At 40.1% G+C, this 18,649-nt stretch overlaps 1 protein-coding gene across 2 annotated transcripts in view; it reads right to left on the bottom strand.

Annotated features, from left to right (window-relative positions):
* Positions 1 to 17,363, bottom strand: part of LOC149265985 (dol-P-Man:Man(5)GlcNAc(2)-PP-Dol alpha-1,3-mannosyltransferase-like) — a 374,817-nt gene extending 357,454 nt beyond the window's left edge. For both annotated transcript variants that reach the window (XM_089429913.1, XM_089429915.1), the window contains exons 1-3: positions 17,043 to 17,363; positions 16,890 to 16,924; positions 16,588 to 16,725 (exon numbers count right to left, since the gene is read on the bottom strand). In XM_089429913.1, the coding sequence (XP_089286039.1) occupies positions 16,588 to 16,725; positions 16,890 to 16,924; positions 17,043 to 17,184 (315 nt within the window). In that variant the 5' untranslated portion in view covers positions 17,185 to 17,363. The remainder of the gene's footprint in view (positions 1 to 16,587; positions 16,726 to 16,889; positions 16,925 to 17,042) is intronic.
* Positions 17,364 to 18,649: the final 1,286 nt, after the last annotated feature.

Below are 18,649 nucleotides of genomic sequence, written 5' to 3'. Positions count from 1 at the left end.
CAATATGAAAGATAAACATTAGATTACATTTCTTATTCACAATGATACATATTTATAATACATAGGAATGACCCTTGGTTTCATATTCCAAGTGGTCCCTTGGACTCCCTTTGGTTGTTCAGCTTCCACACCAACCCTTAGAGGATTAGGTGTCCAACATTCCCCCCTTAATCTGAAGGGTTATGTATGAGTCCAAGAAGAGAGTTGTAATACAAAATGTGCAAAAATGCATGGCAGCACTAGGCTGAATGTGCTCTCTGAAATGTTGGTATCAAGGGAGGTGGTTTAAGGATGACCACCAACACTAGAATGCTTAGTGCAGTTCCCAGAACTCTTCCAGGTCTGGCAAGAAGCTAAGGTCTTCTGCTAGAGGAAGTGCTCCTGATCTTCTGCTAGAGGAAGTGCTCCTGATGTTATGGGGAGGGAAACCTTCAACCATGAAAGGGAGGTCTCACCCTGCATAAAAGGGAGAACCTCAATCTGAAAAGGGAGGTCTCAACCTGTGATGGTTTAAGAATTACCATCAACTCTGGAATGCTTAATGCAAGTCATAGACCTCTTCTAAAACTGGCAAGAAGCTGAAGTCTTCTGCTAGAGGAAGTGTCGCCAATTCTTTGAAGAGGCATCACCAACTGAAGGCATGCTCAAGGGCATCTTTGTCTCTAGCTACAACTCCGAATCTAGTATGGCAGGTTGTGGCTTAGGCTCGCTTGATGTGGCTTTGAAGCTTGTAGATGACCATCATCCCCCCCCTATCGGATACAAGGTGAGATGATGGAGAAAACTCAACTGCAAGACTGTTCAATATTCGAGAACAAATCATGTTGTATGAGCGAAATATCCTCTTGGCTGTTGAAGCCCATTGCCAAGAAGCGATCCATCCAAGATGAATCTTTGTTCTTACAGAAGACTTGTTTTTGAAGTATCCGTTTGAAGAATGATTGGTTTTATGACAGTGCTTACATGGATGAAGATCAAAACAGTGATCTTTCATATGGCCAACTCGGTCACAGTGTTGGCATTTAACAATCTGTTGTTGCTGATGTGGAAGAGGAGCTGAATATGGAACATCTGAAGGTGAATTGTCATGAAGGAACCCAACACTTTGAAATTGAATGGGCTTGGAATAATCTGGAATGTGAAAGGAAACCTCCTTATCATATCCAAGACCTGTTATGTGCTTGTTATGGACAAGCTCTTCCCAAGGTCTGATGATGGGCTTGAGAAGTGCAGATTGAATTTCTGCATCTGCATGTAATTATGTTGCTTCATTGGGTACTGGATCTGAATCAATTTGTTTCTTATGGGAGTCTGTTTCAATGTTCTGAACAGAAACAGGTTCAAAATGTTGACTCCACTGCTGTAATTCTTCTTGTTGAAGCTGAGATTCAAGTTCCAAAAATTCTACCTTTTCCTGTGTATGTTGCAGACAAGTTTGAATGTCAACAAGAGTGGTTTTGTTGATTTCGATTGTGTTGTCATTGGTGGACACAATTAGAGTTCCTAATAACTCCAATAATCCATGAATTTTTGTCATTATTCAAACAATTCAAGTCAATAAATGACCACAAATGTAATTGTAAAGGAAGATAGCTAGCAATGCAATATTTTTCAAAATTAAATGTGCCTAATTATAGTAGGGAAATCCTTGAAGCTATACTGCTTTTTGGTTGCTAGTAACATTCAACAAATTTAAAAGTACATCCAAGCTCTCATGTGAATAAACTACACCATCCACATCATTGTCATCTACTCGGGTTTTGTTTTCTCTTCGATTTCTTGAAATTTCAACAAGCATTTTATGTCTAACAATCACAATCCCACTGTTAAAGCTAAAGAGCCAAGCAACTTCAATGGTGCAGAAATACCTGTTCAAAAGCACACAAAATATCCGAGAGCTTCGAGAGTATCTTTCTTCAGTCAATGTTTTCTGAAATGTTGTCACCTATCCAACATTACCGTGGGGCCCGAGCAGATAGCTGGGTGTTGTTCGAATAAGCAGATTGTGCGCAGGCCGCAAAGGAAGAAGACTGAACTTGAAGTCATAATCGATGTTGCTTCAACTCATTCTTTAACATAGATCTTTTAGGAGAAAACTCCAAATGGTTTTCTAGGTTAAAGAAACAAATCAAGTGGCTATGGGTCAACTGATTTTGATTCAATAACAAGGTTTTTTTTTTTTTGTAACTCAATCCAATATCGTAGTTGCTGGAAGTAGGTGAAAAACCCAGTGGTACTCCTGTCGCAGGTACCTTAACAGGAAGTAAAATGATATCGCATCTCTACATTTCGCCAAATAGCAAACGTTGAAGAGAAATACAATTCATGCTGAGAGAAATTTAATGAAACGTTCAACTCCACATATGGATACTAACGTACTAACGTGGAGGTAGATTTGGTTGACCTCTAAAATCCCCTCGCATCCACCTATTTTTCACTCCCAATTTGAATATGACTTGGCAGGATATTGCAGGTACCGTTCGGTGTTATGCCTTTGAAGAGCCACAATCTTGTGCCAATCAAACTGTTGGATCTCTGTCAAAGAAACTGAGGCTAACTCCGGCAGCTAAAGCACTCTCTCACATTTCCCATTGCATTTGAGACATTGTATTCAATGCTCATATAACATTAGGCAATGCAACTATCTGTAGGCCCATGATTTGTTGACTAGTGTGAATCGACCATCAACAATGATGTTATGCCCGCAAACACTTCACTCCACCGGCATCACAATGGATGTAAATTGCCACAGCGAAAGAAAGGGATTCCACAATCTTTCTAAACTTGTCCCCAATGTTTGCAATTACGACTTTCGCTACGTTATATTTGAGGGGTCGCATTCACCATCGTATGGCAGCGACAACATTCAAAGAAGTTGGAGTGGAGATTCAAACCTCTGGCATTAAATTCTAAAGAACACCTTAAAGGGGGCCATGAAGAAATAGTTGAGCAACATAAGTGGTACATTGTGGCATTCGAGGAAAATGATGCTAATGGTAGAGAAAAAGACGAAGAGCTTTCCACGACTTTTGCATCTACAATTTCTTCACTAGAATCTTTAATTGATGGTTATTATTTTGCTGAAGCAGGAAAATGTCTAAACAAGAACTCGTGGGTGGAATCTCCCATTTCTGACCAAGAATCAAAGGACAGAACAAGATGTAATAAACGTTAAATGTATTTTATTGAAATTTATGAATTCCATGGTTGTCTAATCAAATCCTACGCAACTCCGAAGAGGATTCTCGAAATCATGAACGTTCCAAGACTTAAATGAGAAAACATTGCAAGCCATTTGCAGAAATACCGACTGTACTTGAAGCGTTTGAGTGGAAGTATCCCGCAGCCATGCGCAGTCGCTTCGTTTCAGGCTGCCAGAGATGGCAAATTCAACAGCACCATGCAAATCCAAAAGCGCGATAAACCTACTCCATCTTCATCGTCATCAAGCTCATCCTCTAATCTGAAAACATCCCCTTTGCCTTGCCCAACTCAACCAATCATGAGATCTAACAGTAGCCAACATATATACCAAGATTTAGTAGGGCAGAGACCCAAATTTAGGTCTTGCGTTCTGACAGGTGCAGATAGATTTTGGAATATTTTAGACAATGCCCAGGTCTGACAGACACATAGAGAAAGGCCACAAGAAAACAGTGGCTTAAATATGAGCAAGGCAGGATATCGCTCGCTCTGATACCATGTTAAACACATACATGGCAAAGGCAATATGAAAGATAAACATTAGATTACTTTTCTTATTCACAATGATACATATTTATAATACATAGGAATGACCCTTGGTTTCATATTCCAAGTAGTCCCTTGGACTCCCTTTGGTTGTTCAGCTTCCACACCAACCCTTAGAGGATTAGGTGTCCAACAGGTAAGCCTTGCAGCTTCACTCCCTCTGTCTATTTATAACAAAGACCAAACCGAGTGGTGCCTCTAAGGTATCTCAACACATGTTTAGCTGCCTTCCAATACAGTTTGGTTGGCTTAACCATTGTTCGATTAAGTTGGTTAACTGCAAAACTTATGTTCGGGCGTGTGTTCACCATATACATAAGTGAACCCACAAGTTGTCTGTAAATAGTAGCCTCTACTACTTCACCTGAAGTAGCATCTTTTGTCCTCCAATTCCATGTAGAGGAGTCTCCATGGGTTTGTTGCTCTCCATGTGGAACTTTTTCAGTATCTCGTTGGCATACTTGCCGTAAGAGACAAACGGGTTCCTCATCTCCATGCCATACTTCCATACCAAGGACATAATGCATAGGCCCCAAGTCCTTCATCTTGAATTCTCTTGCAAAATCCTCTTTGCAAGATTTTACCAGCTTTTCATCACCTATTAGAATTAAATCATCAACATATAATACTATAATCGATAATTTACCTTCAACCACAATATGCTAAAAGTTTGCATCTGCTTCACTTTTGGTGAAGCCCAACCTAGTGAAATAGTTGTTGATCCTGGTGTACCAAGCACGGGGTGTTTGTTTCAATCCATACAGCACTCGCTTGAGTCTGCACACATGCGACTCTGTTGAAGGTCTTGTTGACCCTACCACCTACACCTACCTACAAGTCAGAGAGAAAAGCCTTCAACCCCACAAGGTGTGGTTGGTGGCAGGGAACTAAGAGAAGGGGTTGTCACACTAAATCCACTCTCTCTCCGTTTAATTTATCTCCTAGGTTAGCTATGGGGGGTGGTCCCTAACATGGAAAACTAAGATAAAAAAAATGTGAGGTTCTAGGAGAGATATTAAAGTGAAAGTGGATTACTTTTAAGAATTATGAGAAAAATATGATATGAACAATAAAAATCATTAACATATTAAAACCATAAAACCAGTGCCTTAAGATAAATGAAAGATATATTTGCTCATCAAATGAAGGAAACTTGTAATTGTTGCTAATGGTTGTAATAAATCTTTCCCAGATTGTAGGAAGACCCCCAAGGGCGATTAGAACCAACTCTCTATTAGATGTAATCTCTCTATCAGATGTAATCCTTGAGTTGAGATATCTTCATGAAGTATGATTGAATGGTCTCCCCCTTGTTCATCTTGATGTCCTTGAGTTGATTCTTCAAAGAAAGAATATGGCTCAAGTTGTTGACCTCATACATCCCAACCAACTTATCATACATTTCCTTAGACTTCTTCAATTTTGAAACATAAGTAATCAAATGGTCTCTCAAAGAATCAATAATGATTTTCTTAGCTTTGACCTCACCTTTCTTGTACTTGGACTTGGCAGCAGCAAAAGCATTTTCCGGAGGCTCGGGTACCTTTCCTTCAACATATTCCAAAACATCATTCTCCTCCAAAGTCAAATCCACCCTAGCTCTCCAGACAGCATAGTTAGATGAGTCATTTAGCTTCTCTTCAATCTTGAAGTATGAGGTAGTCATCTTTGATCAAGTCAAATGAACTTCAGCAGCGGATAAGATATCTTCAAAGGGGGATTGCTCTTGTCTCCTTGGGCTTGTCTTCACCTCAGCTCTGATACCATGTTAATTTTTTCAATGTTCTATGTTGTAACAATCACTTTAACAAATTCTTCTTTCAATAGCAATCACTTTTCCAATTTCTTTTCAATCATCCAATAACAGTAAGCAATTGTAGATAGAACAGTAAACAATATGCATAATAGAAGACAGCCAAGATCAATAGAGACACAGAGATTTTTGGTCAAAGACCAGGGAAAAACCCCACAAGGGGAAAAACCCTAACTAGATTCTTCTTCTATTAGATGTTCATCAAATGTTCAGCAGAGAGATACATAGTCCAAGTACATCAACAACTAGTCAAATGTCATAGCCTTGACCAACCAAGTCAACCAATCAATATCCAATCCAATATGAGCATAAAAGTCAAATATGATCAAATACCAATTCTGCAATTTTTAGTCAAAGTCAACAGTAGTCAACGCAACCCTAACTAGTCCTTGGTCAACAGTCAAATCAGCTCCAAAACGTTCAATCAACCAGTCAAAGAATGTGGCCTCCTTCCCTCAGCCAAACTCAGTCAAAACAAAACAAAAAGTCCTCCAATAACTCAGTCAAAGTCAATACCTAACCTGCAGGGAAACCCTGCTCAAGTCTGCGGTCAAAGGTAGCCCACATGCCCAGAAAAGTTCATTCAAATTCCCACTCAACTCAGCGTCCCAAAACAGATCCAAAACCAAGTCAAACGAAGTCAACATTGGTCAAACAGTGCCAAAAACATAAGTCAACATTGGTCAACAGAATTACCTTCTCTCTCCTTTGCATGTATGAACTCGGCTCTGCAATTTCATGAGTGTATAAACCAATCAAATGAACAGAAGATGTGTGATGTGATGTCTCTAAATGATGCCAAGTGTGGTGTATTTATATGTGGTTGAGGAGGTCGAATTTTTCCTTTAGGCCAACTTGTACTTTTTGTGTTAACTTGGTCTAGCAACAAAAATAATATTTTCCCATGTGCAAATTTAATTCTTCCAAGGGCAAGTAAGGTCTCCTTAGGTTTTGTTGGGCTTCTCCAAGGAGGGAATCACTCCCTTTGCTGCCAATTTTCAACACAAACTAGCTAAAAAAATTGCCTAGCCCATACAATTCTTCAATGGCCATAGGTTAAAAAAAATATTCATTATAATCGATATTTCTTTTTACTAAACTTGGTAAATTTCTTTATTTATTTTGACCTAACTTGATAAAAATTTCAAGAGCCAAACCACTATACGCTTGTCAACAATACCACCACCATTTTGTGGGTATACCATGGACACATTTTCTAAAGCTATAACCACCATTCTTGATGAATTAAAGAACAAACCCATTGATCGTATCCATGAGTCAATAAATAAAGCATATGAAAAATATGAATAAGACAGATACGGAACACATTGAACTGGAACCTGCTCATAAAAAGATAATCACAAGGAGATTGAAAAAAATCAAGATGATTGCATTTCCACAAAGAAGGTAAAAATGAAGAGACTGAAGCAAATGATAATTTTTTACTTAGATTCAAATCCAACCCAAATTGCAAAACCAATGGAAAAAACAAGTCTGAAAAAAGGTGAGTGTTAGTGGGAAATAAAGGAGAAGGACCTTGATGAAATGCCAAAGAACAACGTTGATGATAGTAGAAGGGAACACAAATCAGACAGCAAGAGATCATGCCATGAGAGGGGATTTGGTCTCATACACCAATTTGGTGTCTAGCTTGGCCATGACCTTAAAATTAGATGATTATTATTATTATAGTAAAAGTCATCATCAATTATTCAATACTCACACACGTATATATAAAGTCACCCTCAATTATTCATTCATCTTATATACATATATATTCTCATATAATTGAGTAAAAGAATCGTGGGCTTTTACGCTCCACTAGATCACCAATGCGCATATCCTGTGTTGAAAATCAATCAAGCCGAAAAATGCTCTCAGGGCACAAGGAGTGACACCAAACTCGGCACTAAAAATGGCTTAGAAGAGAGTCCATTCACAATAAATCATATGTTCCATTTGCAACATAGCATATGTTGGAGAGTGATAAATTGAACTCTCTCTACATTGGGTAAATCAGAAAGTAGACTAGGGCCCTAAGCCTAGGTGCCATAAAGTATAATAGGTTTTAAGAGCATATCAAAAAGATGCATCAATGAGAAAATGTCCTAAAAATTATGTATGGAAACATTGGCACTCAAGCACAAAGATAGACATGTAGCCTCTAGGTTAGGAATAAAGCCATAGGATGAACCTATGACTATTAGATGTTGTAGCTCGAACAGGTGTTTTAGTCTTAAGTGGTGTCATTGAGGCTTGGAACACAGAGGATTTAATTATCTCCAAGCTCATGTAATTTTTCCTGAGGGAAATATCTTTATTATGTCAATTAATGATTTTTTATTTATTTCCCAGGTCTAACTTAGAAAAAGTGTATAGTTAATTGACATTAGTTGGGATAAGATCAATTTACCTCTAGAAGCTTGTAGAAAGTTTCTGAGTTGATCTTAGCCATCAATTAGGTCAAGTGAATTTATAATCGTGCCCATTCATTTGTGAATGGGAGACTATAAAGGGAATCGATGGGCAACATTGGAGATAGATCAACTCATAGAGATAATTCGAGTGGGTGATTTTCAAAGACACTGAGAAGGTTTCCCCAGCAGTGACTGAGAAAAGAAATTGCCAAAGCTTATTCTTCACAGAGGTTTCCAGTTTCAGAGTGACAAAAGGAGGCCGAATTTGCCAATTCAAGTTTCCTAGTTTACCAGTGCGAATTGCAGGAAAGTGCAGTGCAAATTGCCGGAAAGCACAATGCGAATTACAGGAAAGCGCGATGCAAATTGCAGGAAAGCGCAATGCGATTGCAAGAAAGCGCAAAGTGATTGCAAGAAGAGCAGTGAGATTATAGGAAAGCACACTGCAGTGCGATTGCAGGAAAGCGCAGTGTTGTGCGATTGCAGGAAAGTGCAATGCAATTGCAAGAAGAGCAGCGCGATTGCAGGAAAGCATAAAGCAGTGTAGTTGCAGGAAGAGCAGTGCAATTGCAACAAAGCGCAATGCAATTGCAGGAAGCGTAGCGCGATTGAAGCTCCATCTCAAATATTGCTTATTAACCTTCAAAATATGTCTCAAATGAATGCCCGCGCCCATACATCAAGTCAAGGTACTTCCATAAAGATGGGAATGACTTTCCAAGTCATAAAATAAATAATTAAACCTCCAACAAACAAAGTGATATCAAACATAGAAGGAGGCCCGATTGCATAAAAGGACTTCATTTGAGAGTAAGATATTCCTTGTTGTTAATTTTAGGTATGTTCTATGCTTAGAGCAAATTTACTTCAATTTTCCATATTAGCTCAATATCAATTCCAGATTAGCAATCACATTTAGCATGCTAGTAAAATGCAGATAGAACATAAACATAAATCGCAGAAAAACAAGCCAAAACAAGAGGACACAAGATGTGGCGCCAAACAAGGACAAACCCCAATGTGGGGAAACCCTTGATCAATTCTTCTTATATTCTTCAATAGTTTAGCAGAGAGAAAGCGGGATAGTACATATACATCAGAAATCAACACTTTGACTTGACAAGATAAGAACAAAGATCTTCACGATGAAGATGACACGATAGTTCTGATGACAAGGACTACAGATCTGAACTCAGGTGAAGGCACACTTATCAAATCTCATTCTTCAACAAATTCTCCAAGGTGATTCCATCACCATGCTACATCCATCATAACTATGTTGCACTTCATCACTGTGCTGCGCTCACCATCACTATGTTGCACTTCATCACTGTGCTGCACTTCATCACCACTATGTGGCATCCCATCATGCTACATCATGCTCCATTAATCCACTGATGACAAGCTGCTCCTGCAATTCCGATTAGGGCATAACATGCAGCCCTAAACTCCCTTGCTATGTGATATGTAGCTGAACTGATGAGGGCACTGATCTCAACAGATCATCTCTTAATAAACCCTTGCTATGATGCTATGGCCTATGGCCTAGCATATAGCAATGCTAAAATAAATAATCAAACACCAAGGAGCAGACTTTAACACTTTCCTTTACAGTAACGTTGTGGCTTATCAAACAGTCCTTAGGGCATGATTATACCAGCTCCCTTCATCACATAGTTACCTACAGTAAACATGTATTAATGTTGTGATAAGATATTTCCTTACAGCCACCTTTGCTATGAACATAGCTGTCAATGAGTGCTCCTTTAGGACTACTTCAGGCTGAGTATAAGGACCTCCATTAACAGCATTTTAGGGCTTCCTCCTAGAGCTCGATAGAGCCTCCTACATACAATGTAAGAAGCCTTCCCTTTACTGCGGCTAGCTGTGAGTATAAACCTTACCTTGACTACGACTAGGGCTCCTTGACAGTGGATGGAAGGTGATTGACAGACCTGCATTTAGGGCTTCTTTAGAGCTTGACTTGACAGCGGATGAAGGTTCCCATAGACTGCGGATTAGAGAACCCTTTTAGGTTGTGAATTGTAGCTCCCTTAGACTGCGTTTAGGGCACATAAGAACCCTCCTTAAACTGCGGCCTAGTCTCTTTAAAGATTGCGGATAGAAGACCTCTCCTTGCGTAGATAAATCCTCCTTGACTGTGTGGAGGTGTCTCCTCTTAGGGCTGCGTAAGGCCTTCTTTTGTGACAGCATCTAGGGCTAGAGCAGTGTATCCTCTTTAGATCTCTCCCACCACCAAAACCCAAAGACAAGTGGAGAGAGATCGAGAGAGATGATGTGTGAAATGAGTTGAAGGCCTCTTCTATTTACGGTGAAACATTGAGGACAAGCGGGGGTAGTTTGGATGTTGGCCGACCTTGACAAATTATCACATAACGCAAATAAATTCATATCTCTACGAATACATGTCGGAATCGGATGACATTTAAATCAATCCTACACCTCTCGACGAGAGGAATCCAAGAAAAATATCAGCTGCCATAAATAAGTAGACCCGCATGGAGTTTGGCCCTAGTTGCCAATTTTAACACTCCCTCTCAACTAGGGAGAACTCCATCTGCTAATCCATCTGTCAGTCCGTACTATCTCAGCTATCAGTGCCCTGCACTGCTCTACTCTGCTTTGTTCTACTGAACTATGAAGAAGAAGAAGTGATCGAGAATGTATCATACCATCCTCTACTAACCCGAAGTCAATCCCAGATAAAAGAGAGTGTCTCATACCACTCTTATTGACTTGAAGTCAGTTCCAATAAAGAGAGTGTGTCATACCACTCTTACTGATCCGAAATCAATTCCAAATAAAGAGAGTGTAGCATATCACTGTTACTGATCCGAAATCAGTTCCAAAAGAGAGTGGGTTGTATCACTCTTACTGACCGAAAGTCAATTCCAATTGATCCCAGATCAATATCATCCTAGCATAGGGAGTACAGTAGGTACACGATGTGTCCATCGGTACTACTATGGTCCCTATCCTCATTTCCCTACTCATTGGCCAAATGAGAGGTACTTCCCATGAGTGCCAGACTGCATGGGTAGGATGTCTCAGCAGGAGAAGGATGAACAACTCATCCCGCCTACATGTCGCTAGGGGTATCCCAGGGGAAGGTTGAACCACTCACCTTGTACACAACAAATCACTAGGGGAAGGCTGAACCACTCACCCTATGATTGTATCTCGACAGTTGAAGGATGAACCACTCTTCCTACCTACATAGCAGACCACTAGGGGAAGGCTAAACCACTCACCCTATGGTTGCTCATCGCTCCAAGAAGTACCCCCAAGCCCCCCGGAGCTCCCAGAGCTCAATGTCCATATTATACTAGACTTTCAGGAGAGAGTCTCTCCACAACTCCTAGTCATTCTCGGAAATTCAAGAATTTGACCTTTCCCAGGGGCTTCATCTGAATATCCCAGAGTGATGGAGCCTTCTTGCTCCCTGTTGTACCATATCCCAGATAAAGTGGTACCTGATGTCTGTATTCTTGGAGCGATCATAGAACACAGGATTCCTCAACAATCGAATCCCCCTCTGGTTGTCACAGAAGATCACGATGGTATCCAGCACGTGTCCAAACAGCTCACAGAAGAGCTTCCACAACCAGACAGCTTCACAAGAGGACATACTCACAGTTGTGTATCCGGCCTCATCAGTGCTCAAAACAACCGACTTCTGCTTCTTGCTCATCCAGGATATCGAAGCAGAACCAGCACCCATAAGTGCTCTTGCGATCCTCCACACTACCTGCCTAATCAGCATCAGAATGATCATGCAGCTTCACATTTCCAGCAGTGTATCTCAATTCATGAGAGATTGTGCCCTGAAGATATCTCAAATGATTCTGGGCACCAATCTAGTGAGGCTCAACCATATATGAGCTCAACATGCTAACTGTAAAACATATATCCGGACGAGAGTTCACTAAGAACATCAATGCTAGTATGAGTTTATGAAACTCAAAGGCATTTCCCAAATCAGGTCCAGCATCACTACTGCATAACTTCTTAAAGTTAGGCTTCATCGAGGTAGTCACGGGCTTGCAGTTCACCATTCCAAATCTGGAATCCAACTCCCTCTTACTTTTGCAAATGAGAGGGTCTGCACTTGTCAGAAAGAGGTCATCCTCATAAGGTACCAGTATGAGAGGTCTATCATCCACAACCTTAAAGCAAAGGTTTGGATCGGCTTCACTCCTAGTGAATCTCAGCTTCATCAGATAGCTATCAATCCTCTCATACCAAGCCCGGGTGCTTGCTTCAAACTATAGAGAGCTTTCTTCAACCTGCATACATGAGATTCCTGATCATGAATCTCAAACCTCTCGGGTTGATCCACATCTGTGGTCTTGCTATTACATGAGGGGAATGGTCCCCTTGTAAGTTTTCCTTCGGTACATCTTGGACATGTACCTCCATGCTCTTCTTGAATTCAGGCATCCCTGTCACCATCTATCTCACATCGAGTAGGGCCCCACAATGAAGATGGGCAGATCTTCGGTGCCATAGAAGAGATGTGACACACGACATGGTCCGCATTAGACTTCCTGCAACTTGATACAAATTGCCAACCTTGAACCCAAGAGTAAAATCATCTTGAAAATTCCTTTTTCAAACGCGTACCTTTCCATTGATGAATGCCACCTTGAAACCTTTGACTTCCATTGCCGAAATGGACACCAGGTTCTTCTTGAGATCAGGTACATAAATAACTTTTTGTAAATGAATTGTGCTACCCTCATTCAATTGAAGGGTAGCATTCCTTTCACCCTTTCTGGGATAGGTGGCATCGTCTCCAAGAATAATCTCCAAGATTGTTTCCTTCTCTATCATATTAGAGAGCGCTTCCTTGTATCCAGTGAAGTGCCTTGAGGCACCACTATCAATAAGCCAATTTCCCAACAAGTCTGGAGAGGGCCGACATAAGATAATACTCAGAAGCAACATTTGATTCTTCATACCTGGAGTTCCTTGCTTTCTTGAAGAGTCGGCCATTTTCATGATGCCCTGCATTCCTTTTTCCTTTGCCATTTTACCTGTCATTCCTTCGATCATTGAAGATGCCCCTGGAATGATTGTGATCATCATCATGTGATGTGTCCCTTCTATTTTGGACACTCCCTCGCATAATGGCCAAACTTATTGCAAGCAAGGCATCTGCCTTTCCTTCCACCCTTAGATCCGGACTTTCCATTGAAGTGGCCTTTAGGTAGGCCACCAGACGCTTCCACTGCACCACTCTAATAATCTTCTTTGCTTCAACTTCACCCTTGGTGAATTTGAAGAGGGATGAGGAACCCATTAAGCCTTTTGTCCTTTCCAACTGTCTTTGGTGATTGCTCTTTCACTCTTGCTTGGGCTTTGTCTTCACCTCAGCTCTGATACCATGTTAATTTTAGGTATGTTCTATGCTTAGAGCAAATTTACTTCAATTTTCCATATTAGCTCAATATCAATTCCAAATTAGCAATCACATTTAGCATGATAGTAAAATGCAGATAGAACATAAACATAAATCGCAGAAAAACAAGCCAAGACAAGAGGACACAAGATGTGGCGCCAGCCAAGGACAAACCCCAATGTGGGGAAACCCTTGATCAATTCTTCTTATATTCTTCAATAGTTCAACAGAGAGAGAGATAGTACATATACATCAGAAGTCAACACTTTGACTTGACAAGATAAGAGCAGAGATCTTCACCATGAAGATGACACAATAGTTCTGATGACAAGGATTGCAGATCTGAACTCAGGTGAAGGCACACTTATCAGATCTCATTCTTCAACGGATTCTCCAAGGTGATTCCATCACCATGCTACATCCATCATCACTATGCTGCACTTCATCACCACTATGATGCATCCCATCATGCTGCATCTATCATGTTGCATCCATCATGCTGCATCATGTTGTATTAATCCACTGATGACAAGTTGCTCCTGCAATTCTGATTAGGGCATAATATGCAGCCGTAAACTCCCTTGCTATGTGATATGTAACTGAACTGATGATGGCACTGATCTCAATGGATCAGCTCTTAATAAACCCTTGCTATGATGCTATGGCCTATGGCCAAGCACATAGCAATGCTAAAGTAAATAATCAAACACCAAGGAGCAGACTTTAACACTTTCCTTTACAGTAACGTTGTGGCTTATCAAACAGTCCTTAGGGCATGATTATACCAGCTCCCTTCATCACATAGTTACCTACAGCAAACATGTATTAATGTTGTGATAAGATATTTCCTTACAACCACCTTTGCTGTGAACATAGCTGTCAATGAGTGCTTCTTTAGGACTACTTCAGGCTGAGTATAAGGACCTCCATTAACAGCATTTTAGGGCTTCATCTGAACCATGTATAACAGCAGATTAGGATCCTTAATAAATGCGGATTAGGGCTTCCTCCTAGATCTCGGTAGAGCCTCCTACATACAGCGTAAGAAGCCTTCCCTTTACTGCGGCTAGCTGTGAGTATAAGCCTTACCTTGACTGCGGCTAGGGCTCCTTGACAGCGGATGGAAGGTGATTGACAAACCTGCGTTTAGGGCTTCTTTAGAGCTTGACTTGACAGCGGATGAAGGTTCCCATAGACTGTAGATTAGAGAACCCTTTTAGGCTGTGAATTGTAGCTCCCTTAGACTGTGTTTAGGGCACTTAAGCTATGTCACAAGGTTCGTCAAACTTTAACCTTGAGTTTCGAATTTTGGCGAACTTTAAAAAAAAAAAATTGAGGTTTAGCGAACCTCATAGCCATTGACCAAGTCCACAGATCAAAACTCATAACTTCATGTCACAACTCAAGCTTGTAATTTATCCTTGCAGTTTCCATGTCCGTGATAACATTTTTTATGTTTACTGATGTTGATTTCTTACTATTTTATCCTATAATTCCTTATATATATATATATATATACCTCATCAAAAAATTCAAACTCAAGCCGAACCTAATCATTGTCGAACCTGAACCATGTGACATTGCACATAAGAACCCTCCTTAAACTACGGCCTAGTCTATTTAAAGATTGCGGATAGAATACCTCTCCTTGTGTAGATAAATCCTCCTTGACTGTGTGGAGGTGCCTCCTCTTAGGGCTACGTAAGGCCTTCTTTTGTGACGACATCTAGGGCTAGGGCAACGTATCCTCTTTAGATCTCTCCCACCACCAAAACCCAAAGACAAGTGGAGAGAGATCACAAGAGATGATGTGTTAAATGACTTGAAGACCTCTTCTATTTATGGTGAAACGTTGAGGACAAGTGGGGGTAGTTTGGATGTTGGCCGACATTGACAAATTGTCACATAACACAAATAAATTCATATCACTATGAATACATGTCAAAATCGGATGATCTTTAGATCAATCCTACACCTCTCAACGAGAGGAATCCAATAAAAATATCAGCTGCCATAAATAAGTAGACCCACTTGGAGTTTGGCCCTAGTTGCCAATTTTAACACTTGTCCACTTCTATCCCAACATCTAGCAAAAAATGGTGGAACGACCTCTCAAGAGGTCCAAAATAACTCTTCACAAGTGGATGGCTCCTTTATCTTAGATTATTAGTCTTCAAATCATGGGTTTAGGTCATCTAAAAACCATTAAATCACCTTAAGTGAGTGCCAAGTTATATCATCAAAGTATAACATCACCCAAGTGACCTCCACATCATCAAATATGGATGAAATAACCCCTATGTCTATCATAAATGCCCACATGTGTATAATAATGAAAATCAATTCAAATGTATCCAAAAGAGGAGAGTGCTCTAGCATTTGACATGTAGCATGTGGGGATCCAAGTAGATGCAACTAGCCTCTCTATGCCTTGGATAATGTGACCAATGCCTCAAGAAAGGCGATATGTCTCATAAACTATGCAAGTACCTTGGAGAGTATGAAACCAAATGAACATGAGTAGAACCACCTCCAAGGGCTCATGGCCAAAGCGTGGAAAATACATAAGAATAGAGAGGGTCCATGTGGGGAAAATAGCTATGCTGAACCATGGGTGTGACAATCCTTACAAAGTGCAATCACCTTTTACATAGCAATAAAGTGAGTAATTAGGGTTCTTGTAAATCATGTGTCTTAGTAGATCCATCCCAAGATTCTTGAATACCTACCCAGGACCTAAATGCTCAATAAGATGGGAGTGGACCTGCCATGACCATCCACCATAGGGGGTCTGGGCCACCATTAGTCAACACTTGTATATCAAGTCGCCCGAGAAGGTCACTTACATAGAAATTATCACAATTTGGGCTCATTAACATGGTCATATCTTATGAAAAAAATGCGGGTACACTGTAGAGGATATGAGGTGTAACAGACCCAAATGGTGCTCTTAATGAAGTAAAAAGGCCCCTGGAATGAACATTAATCACTAATACTACTTAAGTGCTTTCATTCGGATCCGATACAATGCAACAGGCCTAAGCTGGTTTTCAGATTTAGATTTAATCCTTTTTCTTCATCCGAAAATAAAAATAATTATTTGGGATGGATGGCTTCTGAACATCATGAATTCTCTAACTAAAAAAAATACAAATAAATATATGTTATGCAGGAAGAAAAGGTACCTGGGCAGGGAAGACTGCACCCCCTGTGAGAAACTGAAAGGCCGTGTAAAAGTAAAGGAACCCTGCAGGGTAAACTAAAGGTCCTGTGTCCCCTCTCAGCTCTGCATAATTCCTCTCCCCTCCTATGAAGCCCCTCACCTGCCCTTACTCAACACCAACATAAATGAAACAGATTCAACCTCATGTTCGTTCATGTTAAATATCTCACACACCAATAATCAATTATTTGTTTGCTTGTAAATCCATCACAAACGAAGACGAACAATGTGCATACCCTTTTCTGTATATAAGCCTGTACTTACCTGTGACATGTAAGCATCCCAATCGATCTTAGTATCTGTTAAAAAACGAACGTCTGGGTTAAACTTAGACGGAAGTCGAAAGACATGGAAAAAAAAGGTAGCAGATAAGACAATGAAAGAGGTGGGAAGTTGGGGAGGAGGAGCGGAATTTACATGGAACATACGCAATAATGGCACAAGTTAACAGACTGTCCGCGAGTAAGAGTAGCAGAGCACAGTATGCCACAATGTGTGCATTCCTGATCCTAAACCCCTGTGATATCGATAACGGTGTCTCCTTTGCCAATTCCGCCATCACTGGAAAAAGGAATCAATAGCTGGCAAAGACGATCCTGCTCGCAAATCAGTAGTTCATCTGCTCGCTGATGTTCTTAACTACTTTGAAGGTAACCGTGTATAACATATTTTGAAGCAAGGTAGAGGTTTACGGTGAATTCGTCATACCGCGTAACAAATTGAAACAGCGGGCGGCCAATACTGGAAGTCATAAATGGTTTTATGAAATAAATTAAAAATAAAGAAGCCAAAAGGAGTGAGTAATGAATTTTATTAAATCAAATTGAAAATAAATAAACCAGTATATTATATATTTTATATAATTTGAAAAAAAACCAGTACAATTCGAGGAAGGGTAGGGGTTTATATATCAATTTGGTGTTTTGATGTTTGTGTTGGTTTTGATTTTAAAATATATGATATGAAATGAGGTTTATGATACTAAAAATAGTCTATTGGATCATTAGTTTTTTGTTTTTAGCTTTTTACAATTTAATCTTTTTTTATTCAAATTGACCATGAGTTGATTCAACTTTCCAACAATTTTCTTGCTGAAAAGACAATGCCAAGAAACAGATGTTAACATATTCTCATAACTTTCTCTCATGTCTTTGAACGCATCACATTCCAAAATGAAATGCTTTTCTGATTCCACTACCCCAAAAGTGCAAAATGTACACACTCAAATTGACCATGAGTTGATCCAACTTTCCAACAGTCTTCTCGCTGAAAAGACAATGCCAAGAAACAGATGTTAACATATTCTCATAACTTTCTCTCATGTCTTTGAACGCATCACATTCCAAGGTAGGGCAAGGAAGAAAGCGTAATTACATATATAATATATCTCATGAATGCAGCCTCTTACTTCTTGGCTTGGTCGGAAATGAATGATATATGTCATGACCGCTGGATGAATGAGGGAGATTCCAAGCATTCATTATATATGTCATTATGCATTTCAATTGACTTATCATCCTCGGTTTCTTTCTCTTGACCAGCTCTCCCAGCCAGCAAGCAAGACCAACCATACCCTATTCATCCCAGCCATCCCGTCCAGCCACTCCAGCCAGCTAGGAAGCTTCATCCCAGCAATAGGTTGTAACGTCGTAAAATGCCATGGTATTGGTATACGGCACAAAGAAAAGAAAGGTCCCGGAGGGGCTTGCGCTTCCTAGTGCAAGGAAGGCAGCAGGGTGAAAGGAAGGAAGGAAGTGATACGGAAGGAATTGTTCACGGGCACAAATACCGAATACACCTATTACCTGCATCTTACCTATTTCATTAACTACTAACTGCATCTTGATCATACCTACTTATTAATTAAGCAACAAGAACCTTTGCCCTCCACGAAATGTCAATTAATTAAAAATAAGAAGAAAATTTATAATTAAACTAAGGTAATGTGTTTTAAAAATTGTAATCAAAAACCATATTCAATATTAAAATTTAAGAGTGGTAGTTATGAGAAAATTCTTCGGCGC

Source organism: Pinus tabuliformis, chromosome 6, assembly GCF_031772625.1.
Source record: "Pinus tabuliformis cultivar Carrire ecotype Pingquan chromosome 6, CPIR1, whole genome shotgun sequence".
Lineage (NCBI taxonomy): Eukaryota > Viridiplantae > Streptophyta > Pinopsida > Pinales > Pinaceae > Pinus > Pinus tabuliformis.
The sequence above is the reverse complement of the archived record's forward strand: the minus strand, read 5'-3'. Positions and strand labels throughout refer to the sequence as shown.